The 12301-nt window shown below is 46.0% G+C and overlaps 1 protein-coding gene across 2 annotated transcripts in view; it reads left to right on the top strand.

Annotated features, from left to right (window-relative positions):
• The window catches only part of edaradd (EDAR-associated death domain), a 61457-nt gene extending 55347 nt beyond the window's left edge, over nucleotides 1-6110 (top strand). For both annotated transcript variants that reach the window (XM_041208673.1, XM_041208682.1), the window contains one exon: nucleotides 4109-6110. In XM_041208673.1, coding sequence (XP_041064607.1) covers nucleotides 4109-4488 — 380 coding nt within the window. In that variant the 3' untranslated portion in view covers nucleotides 4489-6110. The remainder of the gene's footprint in view (nucleotides 1-4108) is intronic.
• The last annotated feature ends 6191 nt before the right edge of the window (nucleotides 6111-12301 follow it).

The following is a 12301-nucleotide window of genomic DNA, read 5'->3' on the forward strand; positions in this document are numbered from 1 at the left end:
TGTTATTTGGGCTGAACTATACAGGTCAGTCTTATCAAATGTTATTTGATAAACATTACATTAAAAATAGAAATGCAGTTCCTTTTGAACCAGGAACTCTTCATTTATATTTACGCTGCAGTTGCTTTTTTTCCCCATCTTTTGCTTTGGGTATTCATTTCATAAATCTCTTTCACTAAACCAGGGTGCTGGTTTTCCTAACCATTCCCCACATCCGTAAGTCAAGAGAAATGGGACAAAGCCATATTAAAGTCTCTGCTCCCTCTATGCTGCTTCACGATTCCTAGGGTGGACTGGTCCTTTGCAGGCCCAGCAATGGTATGAAGAACAGGTAGGAGGGGACATCACAAATCCCCCATCCCAAACTTGCTGCTGTGAGGTACCCAGATGCAGGGGCACCCCAAAATGCTGGCACTGGACCTGCACTGGGATCCCTGCTCAGACCTCAGCAGTGTACCAAATAGAAACTTCAGGGTAGGGTTTTAAATATTTTTTCATTACAAGCAACTGCAACCAGTCAGTTTAACCTTGATCGTGGGCAAGCTTTTAGAAACACTAAACCAGGAAAAAGTTAACAGTCACTTGGACAAGTGTAGATTCATTAATGAAAGCCAGCATAGATTTGTTAAAGGCAAATGTGTTTAACTACCTGGATTGAGTTTTTTAATGAGCTAACAGAGAGGGTTGCTGAAGGCAATTCAGTTAGTGCCGCATAACAGGCTTGTTGGCAAAGTTAAAGCTCAGTGGTAGAGACAGTGGCAGCATAGATACGAAGTTGGCTGAGTGACACGAAATAGAGTGTTGTGGTGAACGGTTGTTTTTCAGACTGGAGGAAGATATACACTGGAATTCCCCAGGGGCCAGTACTAGGACCACTACTTTCCCTGATGCGTATAATGACCTAGACTACTTGGGTGTGCAGGGCACAATTTCAAAATGTGCGGATGACACAAAACTTGTATTGTGAACTATGAGGAGGATAGTGATAAGTTTCAGGAGGACATAAACAGTCTGGTGGAATGGGCAGACACATAGCTGATGAAATTTAATGTAAAGAAGTGTGAGGTGAGACTTTTTGTTCGGAATAATGAGGAGAAGCAATATAAAATAAAGAATTCTAAAGAGGGTGCAGGAGCAGAAGGGCCTGTAGGTATATGCAAATAAATCAATTAAAGTGGAAGTACAGGTTGAGGAAGTGGTTAAAAAGGATTTATTCATTGAGGTATAGAATACAAAAGCAAGGAAGTTACAGTGTAACTTTATAAAACACTGGTTCCATCCCAAATGGAGTATGATGTTCAAATCTGGGGACTGCATTTTAGAAAGGATGTGAAAGCTTTAGGGACATTAATGAGAATGGTTCCAGGGATGAGGGACTTTGGTTACGTGGATAGATGGGAGAAGCTGGGTTTGTTCTCCTTAGAGAAGATTGAGAGCAGATTTGATAGAGGTGTTCAAAATCATGAATGGTCTGGACAGAGTAATTAGGGAGAAACTGTTGCCATGGGTGGAAGGGACGAGAATCAGAGGATAAAATTTAGGCAAAAGGCAAAAGAACCATGAGGAAAAGCATTTTTATGCAGCATCTAGTTAGGAATTGGAATGCATGTGGTGGAGGCAGAGTCAGTTGTGGCTTTTGGAAGGAAATTGGTTAATTATTTGAAGATAAAACATTTGCAGAGCTACAGGGAAAGGGCAGAGGAGTGGGACTAGTTGAGTTGCTCTTACACAGACGCGAAGGGCCAAATGGCCTCCTTCTGTGCTGTAACCATTCTATGAATCTATGAAATCTAGATCTATGGGCCATAGGAGCTACTATTTCCCCAGAAAGCCCTAAGGATACCATTTAGGAACTCAGAGGCCTATAGCTGTGCAGTTAGCAATAGGCCCTACTAGAGAGGTAGACTGCACCAAGGATGCCCCCAACCATCAAGGATAGTAAATATCAACACTTCTGAACATGGGCAGTGTAATACATTTTGGCTGGGGAGAGGGTTGGGTCAAGAAAATCAATCCTACCAATATTATTTTGGTTGCTATTGTTGCCATTAATGAGATTTTCTGAAATATTCCTCCCAATCCACTCTCACATTTTCTTCCTGTCATTCATCTGCATGCAGATCAAGAGTCTATAAGCCACTTTCAATTAAACCAATCATTAAATGTGAATACTAATAAGGTTGAATTTTATTCATTAATTTTATTTGTTTTAATTTCAATGCAATAATTTTCTCCTTCCTTGCTTGTTTTTCCCTTGAGTTGCTAGCTGTGTTTTCAGCACAAATAGCACATTGACTGCCCTGAGTTGAGCGGAGTGGTGATGGCCAACTTGTAATTTTTGATGTCAGGGTTTTAAGGAAAATTCAGGGTTTTTTTCCAGATAGAGTTTCTTGGTGTGTTTCTACAAATAATATAATCTAAATAACAGTTTTGAATATGGATGAAACATGTTTAAAACCACAGAAGTTACAGTACAGATGGAGAATGTTCTCCTTCTGTAACTATTGTCTGAAATGCCATGGGGCTGAGGGAAGTGGTTTTGTGATGGGGAAGGGAAATGGAATTTAGAGCAAAATCCAGATCCAGCACGGGCCCCTTTCTAGCCCCGTTGCAAAATAGGCACTTTCGGGGGTAGGCCTATAAAATGATCGCCCATAAATGAGCGGGCACAAGATAAACCAATGTGAATGAGGAAAATACATCACATGGCCTATTGCCCTCATTTACAGCCTTAGGCATCTTGCCGTGCAGTGATCCAATGAGTTCCCTGTATATATCATTGCTAATTCTGTACTAGGCATGAGGAGAACTTTCTGCAATGAGCAGCCAGAGTGACTTGACTTTTTTACTAAAACTAGCAGAAGGCAGCAGTAAGTTTTAGAACACCACGGCTGCAAAATACCTCTCTCCCATGAGTTAGACGGGTGCCCCAAGCAATTATTCCTCAAATGTAAATCTAGACAGTGAGAGCCTGAGTTCAATTTTGAGGATCATTATACAACCAATCCTTTGGCCCGGATCTTGCACTCAGTTGCGAAGCAGAGGCGTACGCTGCTGACCGCGTTTAAATGGAAGTTCATACTTTTTTGAAGCCTAAAGCGGGAATTTCTTCTCCCAGCTGCAGCGTGGATCCGCCGGCGAATATGGAGGCCTTGTAGCGAAGTGCAATTCCAGCGAAACCATCCCTCCTTTGATGTCACTCAGTGATAGAAGTGTTTTAAATATTTATCATCCTTTTAAATCTTTTCTTTAATCTTTTATTAATTGTAGCTCCCAACCCTAGCGCCGCTCACCACCCTCCCACCAGCCCCCTCTCTTTCGATCTTGCCCCCAGCTCTGCTTCCCTCTATTTGCACTCCCAGGGCGAAGGAGCCAGAGCTGCCAGACGGGGGTCGGGTGGTGTGGGGGTGGATGCCAGGGATGTGAGAGTGTTTTGACATTCCTGCTGCACTCCTGAGCAGGTCCTATGCCTGCTAGGAGCAACTCTAAATAAATTTGCATAAATATTAAGGTAAGTACTAGGCAATTAGACCATGCTGACAGCATTCGCAACCCCCAGAGCCATTTAAGGCGAACCACAACTTCCAGATTCAAGCATAAGTTGGCTCCCTGGAAGCTGTAATTCCGTTGCGGCCCTTAATAGCAACAAACTATTGCAACTATAATTTTCCAGCAGGAGTAACCAGAAGATGATTAGGAGCAGAAATGCATGGATTTTTGTTTCTACTGCAGTGATAAATATAAGCAGTAGCTCTAGAGGTATTGGTGGAAAGCGTTTCTTTGGATGGGTCTGAGTGCCTCGAGAGCATATAGTTTACAGGGGTGTGCTTGACATTGCAGACCATGTTCCCTCTAAGCCTAGTGGCCCACAAGTCCCTGTGGACGTTGCAAACGTCAACCCCTTTAAATTATTGTTTGTGTGTGTGCCCGCATGAAAAAAATTTAAAGGGGCCACACACACCCCATACAAAATGGGAGGGAACGTTGATTGTAGCTGCTATTAATGTGAATGCAGTATTGTAAAGAGGGGAAAAGAAGGATCAAACTTCAGGGAAAACTAAAAAAAACAAGCTGTTTCCTAAAGCTAATTCCCACTTCTTGGTTGCAGATATGAAAGACAGTAAACCATGTACAGATTGTTCAGAAACTACATGTAAAAATTCACCGCTGTGCATCTCTCCTCCTTGTATTGGTGACTTGATGAATGATGAAGATATACTGTACACGCTGAGGTTAAAGCTGGATCCATACCACCCAACCATCAAAAACTGGAGAAACTTTGCCAGCAAATGGGGCATGACCTATGATGAACTGTGCTTTTTGGAGCAGAAACAACAAAGTCCCACTTTAGAGTTCTTATTGAGGAACAGTGAACAAACAGTAGCACAATTGATTGACCTATGCAAATTTTACAAGAGGGTTGATGTGCTAAAAGTCCTGGAGACATGGGTGGAGAAAGAGTGGCCAAAGCAGTGGCATACAAAATAAGGTTCGAAAGAAATTAATAATTAATACTTTTTGTAATCATTTCACGTACAGTTCATTTTTTTTCCATCAACTTGTGTCAAATATGTGGAGACAGGAAGTTCTGAAGTTTGAACACTTAAGTTTTGGGAAAAATATATTCAAAGTGATGGAAAAAAAATTGAGTAAACAGTAAAATGGTTGGAAGAATTGTGTGTACTTGCGGTGTGGCTGCCTCAATTCTTTCCACGGCTGAGTATTTTCTTGTTCCTCATTGTACATGTAGTTCATTGAAGCAACAGAACAATCCATGCAGAATTCGTTGATAAGTGTAAACAAAGGTTTGTGGAAATTTTTGGATCTTAATGGATTCAAATGTTACATTTCTAGTTTGAACTCTGTTTTGTAGCTTTTTTTAAGTTTGAGAGTACATTTAAACTGCCACGTTGTGCCAGTACAAAGAACTTCTGGCCGCACAAAAGTGGCAATATAACCTAGGACTGGCTTCTGGGAAATTGGGAGATTTCCTGAATGCCCCTGTAAATTGTTCCAATGTGCTGTATTACATCTTTCCTTGAGAGTCCCGTGCCTTTTGGGGAAAGCCAATTTACCTCTGAAGACTACCTTGCATAGTAAGACCATGCAGTGTGAGTTTGCATCTTGGGCACTGAAATGTATTCTGCTGTTTTTCCTTGTCTCAAACCATTTGTACTACAACTAAAAAAATGTTTATAAGTTTTGTCTTGTTATCCAATCGTACTAATGAATTGGAATATTGCTGAATGGAACCGAGTTAGTCCAGTCACGTGCGATGATATCTGTTGATTTTCAACGGACACTTAGATTGATGTAAGAATTCTCCTGCGCCACAGGATTCTTCAAAACTAAAGTTTTCACTAGCAAGCAACAGTTGCCAGGAAGCATGGTTCAGGTCAGAACATTTAAGAAACAGCTAGATGTTGCAATGAAGATGATGGAAGAATGTGATCAAATGTGATTCATTCTAATCTGTGATTTTGTATGATAATCTGGATAGTCATATTAACCTTCTTAATTGTATCCTCACCTGACCACCTCTAATTGGGACACCAGTATATGATTTTTAGCTTCTCAACAAATTATTTTGTTTGTCTGGAAATAGACTTTGTTGCTAACAGATCAGTCAATTGCAATATTAAAGCGTACTAAATTCACAAAGAGATCTGGCATACCTTTTTCTACTGAGTGACCGCCCTGTGTCTTTTTATCACAATGACAACACGTGACACTAATGTATCTTGATGAAATTGACATTGCATTACATAGTTGGACACCAACAATAAAATGGTTTGCCAATCACCTTTTTTATGAAGGGGGTTCCTTCTTAAATTACTATTAAGTGGCTTTTCAATCTTAATTCCTTTTATCAGAAAAGATTACTTCACTGTGGATGACATAATGAAATATAGGCCAGGACTTTACCTATGGTAGACGGGCTGGGCAGGAGCGGGCGGGCACAAAGCCGATCGCCACTTGCAATCAGCTCCGAGCTGCCATTTTATGTGGGTGGGCCAATTAAGGCCCGCCCAGCGTAATACGTGGCCAGTAACACTCAGCGCTACCTGTGTGGGTGGGGTAGGAGGGAGAGTCGGGGCCAGCAAATCTCTCTGAAGCACTGAGCTGCCTCGGGGAGATTGAATGGATATTAAGATAATTGAATAAATGATTTAAAAATATATTTAAACATGTCCCCTCACGTGACTGTGTCACATGAGCTGAGACATGTTTTTATATTCACAAAAATGTATTTATTTATTTAGTAAAAGCTTCAGGAAACCTCATCCTGCTCATGAATGAGGTTTCCTGAAAAATGCGAAGGCCACGTGGGCTTTTCGCCTGCCCGCCAACCTTAAGATTGGACGGGCAGTGTTACCAATGACAATAATTGCTTTCTTAATGGCCTTAATAGGCCATTTACATTTCACCGAACAAAACATCGCGATGACGTCGGATGCATGCCCGACGTCATGGTGCATCATTTTACATGTCAGTGTGTCGGGCCTGCCCCCACACGCCGACTGGAAGATTCTGCCCATAGTGAAATTGTACTTTCACAGGTTTAACCCTTGTTTTTGTCCAGTACAGTGTGGTCCATGACAAGCATGCAAAGGAAATTTAATGTGTTAGAAAAATGACAATGATTTTATGAAGAATAACTTTAAAGATTATTTTTAAAATTGCAGGTAATGTCTGTGGCAGACATTCTAAAAGCTCATTTAAATGTAGTGTAATGTAGCATTAAACTTTTGAAATTTGTACTCTTTGTAATTATTATACCAAACAAGTGAAGTTAAATCTTGGGTGCACCAAAATGGAAGGTGTTAGCAAATTTAGGCCCAAAAATACAAGTTTTCTATTGATGCTTTGCAAGGAAAGAGTTTAGTGTGACGGACTATGACCTCACACTACTTTATTTCCATATGTATATAATATATATTTTATAAAATGTATGTACTCATTGCTAAATTTTAAAAATAGGACCTTGGCTGAACAAGATCCTTAAAATGGTTGAACCTATGCCTGTCTGTGACTCCAGTACCAAAGAAGCCACTTTGCAGTTTTGGTAAAACACACACTCGTCATCTCTGAGGAACTACTAACTGTCACCTGGGAACTGCACAACCTAATTTCAAAGAGAGCTATACAAAATCCAGTTGCATTTGATATCCCAGGCTTGCCAGCAGGAGACTGAGTGTCTACTAAGACAAAAGGCCCCTCAAACACTCCTTTCAACTCATAACGGCTGGGATGTTTAGCGGTCTTTGAGACCCAGCTGAATTAGAACCAAAACCATAGGCCAGAATCTTCAGGTCGGCGAGTTGGGGTGGGGCTCGCTCACCGACACGTAAAATGATGCATGGTGGCATCAGGCATGCATCCCAACGTCACCACGCGTCATTCAGATCTTGAGTTTGGCAGGCGTGCACTGGAGTCGGCTGCACACCTGCCAAACTGTCAAGAGCCTAGTAAGGCCATTTAAGTTCCAATTGAAATAATTAACTGAGCTGCCCATCCAACCTTAAGGTTGGTGGGCAGGTGAAGAGCCCAGATGGCCTTCACATTTATCATGAAACCTCATCCACGGGCGGGAGAAGAGGGGTGAATGGGGTTGCGAATGTGATCTTTCAGGTATTTAAATGTTAAAGTTACTTATACTTGCCTCTGTGTGCAGGAATACTTCAAAACTCATACCAACTGCTAGGACAGGAGTAAAAGCCATGATCAAGACTCTACAGTAAAGATCATTTCTGGGGCCTGCAATTTTCAGGAAGCCATCCCTTAGCCTGGGAATGGGAGTTGTGCTCTCTACTGGAGGCACTTCCTCTAAGGAGGAGGGGAGGAGGCCAAGAGTCTGCATTCCGCCTCCAGGGGAGCCACCTTTGGGAGGAGAGGCGCAGGCACAAGGGGTGCAGGGCCAACAGGAAGTGCAAGGCGGAAGAGGATGCAGAAGATGCCAATATGCTGCTGCCAGGGTATACAGGCGGTGAAGCAGCTACCTCAATATGTCTGAGGTCTAGTGCTGAAGGAGGCGCCATCTCTCAATGGAGACAATCACCTCCATCTGTCAGATTATAGGCCCTGAGATGTCTGCAAACTGTGCGGGTGGGCACCCCAAGCCAATGGCTCTAAAGGTCACAGCTGTCCTCAACTTCTATGCCTCCAGCTCTTTCCAGGGGTTGGTGGGTGATCTCTGTGGAGTCTCCCAATCAGCTGTCCACACTTGTGTCAAGCAGGTGACAGACGCTCTACTCAGGCGTGCATTGACTTTCATCCACTACCGCTGGGACGATGCCAGCCAGACAGAGCGAGCCAGAGGCTTTACAGCGATTACTGGCTTCCCCTGTGTCCAGGGTGCAATAGACTGTACACAAGTGGCCATCAAGGCGCCAGCAGGTAAGCACGATGCCTTTATCAACAGGAAGGGATTCCACTCCATGAATGTGCAGATAGTGTGTGATCACAAGGTGCAAAGTACCCAGGGAGCTCCCATGACGCTTACATACTCAGACACTCCCAGGTGCTGAGGCTCTTCAGTGCTCCAGCCCAGTTGGCTGGATGACTGCTGGGCGACAAGGGCTATCCCTTCAGAAGGTGGTGCATGACGCCTCTCTGCCATCCAACAACAGAGGCTGAGCAGCGATGCAATAGGAGCCATGCCTCCACAAGGGCTGTGATGGAGAGAACCATTGGTCTTCCGATGCCTGGATTGCTCAGGGGGCACATATCAATACCCCCCAGATCGTGTGTCGCTGATAATGTTTGCATGCTGCGCTCTCCACAATCTGGCACTGGAAAAGAGTAACGCAGTGGACGAGGAAGGCGCAGACGAGGTTGCTCCGGATGCACAAGATTAGTCCAGCAGTGAGTCCAAGAATGCGCACGCACAGGAGAACACTAAGGGGGTAGACACTGACCCAGGCATACTCCAGGGAGGCAGGGACACCGGGGAGGCTTTAATCCAAAGACCCTTCAGCTAGCCCACCACAGATGGATCTTCAGCACACACCAGGGCTGCAGGCTCCACACTCGATAGCTGAGTCCTAAATCAGCCTGGATACTAACATTAACTAAGGCCCTTGTCAATAAAGCTCAATGTCAAACAACTCACTCATAACATCATGCCTTCCTGTCCATTTGCAGAAGTAAGGAATCACCCTAAATCATGGTAACATGTCAAAATTTATTGCATGAACAAATTTAACTTCATAAAGCAAAACAAAAAAACGGTGATGGACATCACACCAAGTCTTCCACAAAGTACTATGGGCCAACATAAAAGCACCAGTGAGAAACCTGTGGTGTGCCTAAGATGCCTTAAATTTACATTTATGGGGCCACACCTAGGTGCTGTCCCCTCGCTGGCTCTGGCATCTGAGACAGCCTGCTCACTGTGCTGTCCTGTTGGCCTCAATGGCCTTAGCAGGCGTCCTCTGGCCCATGGAGCATTGGTGGCCCCGCCAGGGAGGGAGCAGCTGGCTTCTCCCCAGTCGCCGCAGCCCCATCGGATGCCATGGTCACTGGCAGAGGGGCGGAGGAGCTGCAGCCTTCAACTGGAGCGCCCTGAGAGGAGCCCGCAGATACAACAGGCAGCTGCTGCGCTGATGTGAGATTGCTTCGGACCTCCCTGCTCACCATAGATGGATGGGATACTTGGTGCCCAAACTATCTCCCACACTGACACTGACCAGCTGAGGCTAATGCCGCTGTGAGGGCTTACAGGTCCGGGCGCAACGCCAGGAGGCCCTGATTGGTCTCCTCCAGGAGCCCCTCCATGAGAGTCACCACTCTCTCCAAGGAGGAAGCATGGCACTTAGCCATGAGGCTCATTGCATCGATGATGCTCTGCGTGGACTCCTCCAGCATGGGCATCATGCCATGCATAGCTTCATGTATCTCTGCCAGATCGCCCCACATACCCTGCTGCACTTCCAGGGTTCGCTGCCTCACGGATGACTCCAGAGGCACATCATCAGCCATCGACTGATCATGTACCTGTTCCCCAGCAGCCTTCCAACTGGGCACTCTCTGTCTCTGCCCACACCTCAAGCGAGTGTGAAGTGCCTTCACCGCCATACCCTAGGATACTAGCCGAATATCTAATTCCCACCGAGGTGCTAGTATCTGTGCTGGTGCCTGCCTCGCTGAGATGGTGTGACACTGGTGAGTAGATTTTCTCCGGAGCTTCAGAGGTGAGAGGTGGGCCCTTTGCCTCCTCTTCCTCCCGGCCCTGCTCTGGTGATGCTGAAAGGAAGAAAAAGGACATTTGATTGGTTACAGTGCAGACAGTGTCAACTTGCATGCTGCTCCCCCGGATCATTATGTGCTCATCCTTCCATAATTAATGGTTAACCCATGTTGCTAACTTCAATCATTGAGCATTCAGGCTTCTGTGACACACATGGTGACCTGACTGCTCGCCAGACATACTTCCCCATGGCATCCCAGCCTCACTGCCACCGGTGGACCTGGGGACATGGCGCTTCTCCAGATCCATGGCCTGCTGCTCAAAAGCTGTTAGGATGGCCAACTAGGCCTGCCCTCCGCCAGTCCACATTTGTTGAGAGGCATTGTGCGCAATCTTCTCCTGAAAAGGAGAGAGGAGCATTGATTAGTCCAACATGCACCTGAATTCCCATCGTATTTCTGCCAACCCAGCCAGATTGGGACATTGCAGGACTCCTGTTCTTTGTCACCCGGCAGCTGCCACACACTCACCCAAACAAGCCAGGGTAACCCCCCCATTGCCCAAATGCTGCCTCCTTCACATGTGGCACCACAAGGTGTCACTTTGCTAAGGAAGGAGGCACAAGCACATGGAGCGCAAAGACCAGCAGATGGATTGGTGCCCTGCCAACTGGAAGCTCCCCTCCTAGCATGTTAGCAGCCCGACTTTGACATGCTTTGCAGTTCCAGCACTTTGCTTAGGTGCAGACCCTTGACTTTCAACCCCATTCTATACTCTGGGTGTTAGTGTCACACATGCTGCGGATGCAGAACACATCCTAGCTCAACCCTCTCAGGGTGAACTGGGCATGGGCAATCTCTGCTGGCACACCCAGCGATCGATACATGCCGTGAGGGATTCAATGCCGTTAATGTACTTAGAGTTGCCGGGGTGGGGTTGGAGGGAAAGGTGACAGCTGCATTAAGTGACTTGAGGCAACATGGTACTCACCCTTCCCAAGCGCGGGAGATCGTTGAATCTTTTGCGGCACTGGAGCCGTGTGCGCCACACCAGATCATGGGAACTAACACTCTCGTCCACCTCCTCCCGCATATGTTTAGTCAGCTGGGGAGGCCTCCACCTCCCGTCCCTCGGAAGAAAGAACTCCTGCCACGCTGCCACCTCCTCCTCGTCGGAAAAACGAGGGACATACTGCCCCGCTGGCCTACCCTCCGGCCTGGCCTGCCCTGATGGCCTACCCTCCGGACTTGCATCAGGCACAATGCCCCTCTGATGTGCCCTTCTTTCAGCCATTGTGAGCGGCCTTTCCACGGCTGCCAGACCTTCATTTAAACAGGCTACCAGATCACCATTGGACCCGGTGGTCTGATCGCGCCCACCACCGCCCACTCACTCCCGCTATCCACAAGAGTCGTGAACTACGCTGGGCGAGCCTTAGTTGGCCTGCCTGTGTAAAATGGTGGCACGGACCCCGATAAATGGGCAGTGATCAGGTCCACGCCTGCCTGCGCCCACTCCCGCACGGCCCACCCGACATGGGGAAAATCCTCCTACTTGTGTTTACATATATACCTTTTAACACTACAAATTTCTGTGCTGTACACTTTTTAACCTGTGCTTCTTCTGTCTTTCAGAGTCACTCATTAATTTTCCATCTCCTGTTCCCAGCTCTGACTTTGCCCTCAGGTTCCCATCCCCCTGTCAATCTAGTTTAAAACCTCCCCCATCCAACAGCACTGGCAAATGTCCGTGCAAGGATATTCATCCCAGTGCTGTTCACATGTAAACTGTTCAACTTGTACAGGTCCCACCTTCCCCAAAACCAATCTCAATGCCTCAGAAATCTGATGCCCTTCCTCCAGCCACATGTTCAATCGCTCAATTCTCCTATTTTTATACTTACTTGCACGCTGAACTGGGAGTAATCCTGAGATTATTGCTTTAGAGGTCCTGCTTTTCAATCTCCTTCAGAGCTCCCTGAAATCTGCTTTCAGCACCTCATCCCCTTTCCTACTTATGTCATTGGTACCAACTTGAACCACAACCTCTGGCTCATCACCCTCCCCCAGCCGTTCCGTGACATCCTTGACCCTGGCGCCAGGGAGGCAACAT

The sequence above is a fragment of the Carcharodon carcharias genome, chromosome 2, assembly GCF_017639515.1.
Source record: "Carcharodon carcharias isolate sCarCar2 chromosome 2, sCarCar2.pri, whole genome shotgun sequence".
NCBI lineage: Eukaryota > Metazoa > Chordata > Chondrichthyes > Lamniformes > Lamnidae > Carcharodon > Carcharodon carcharias.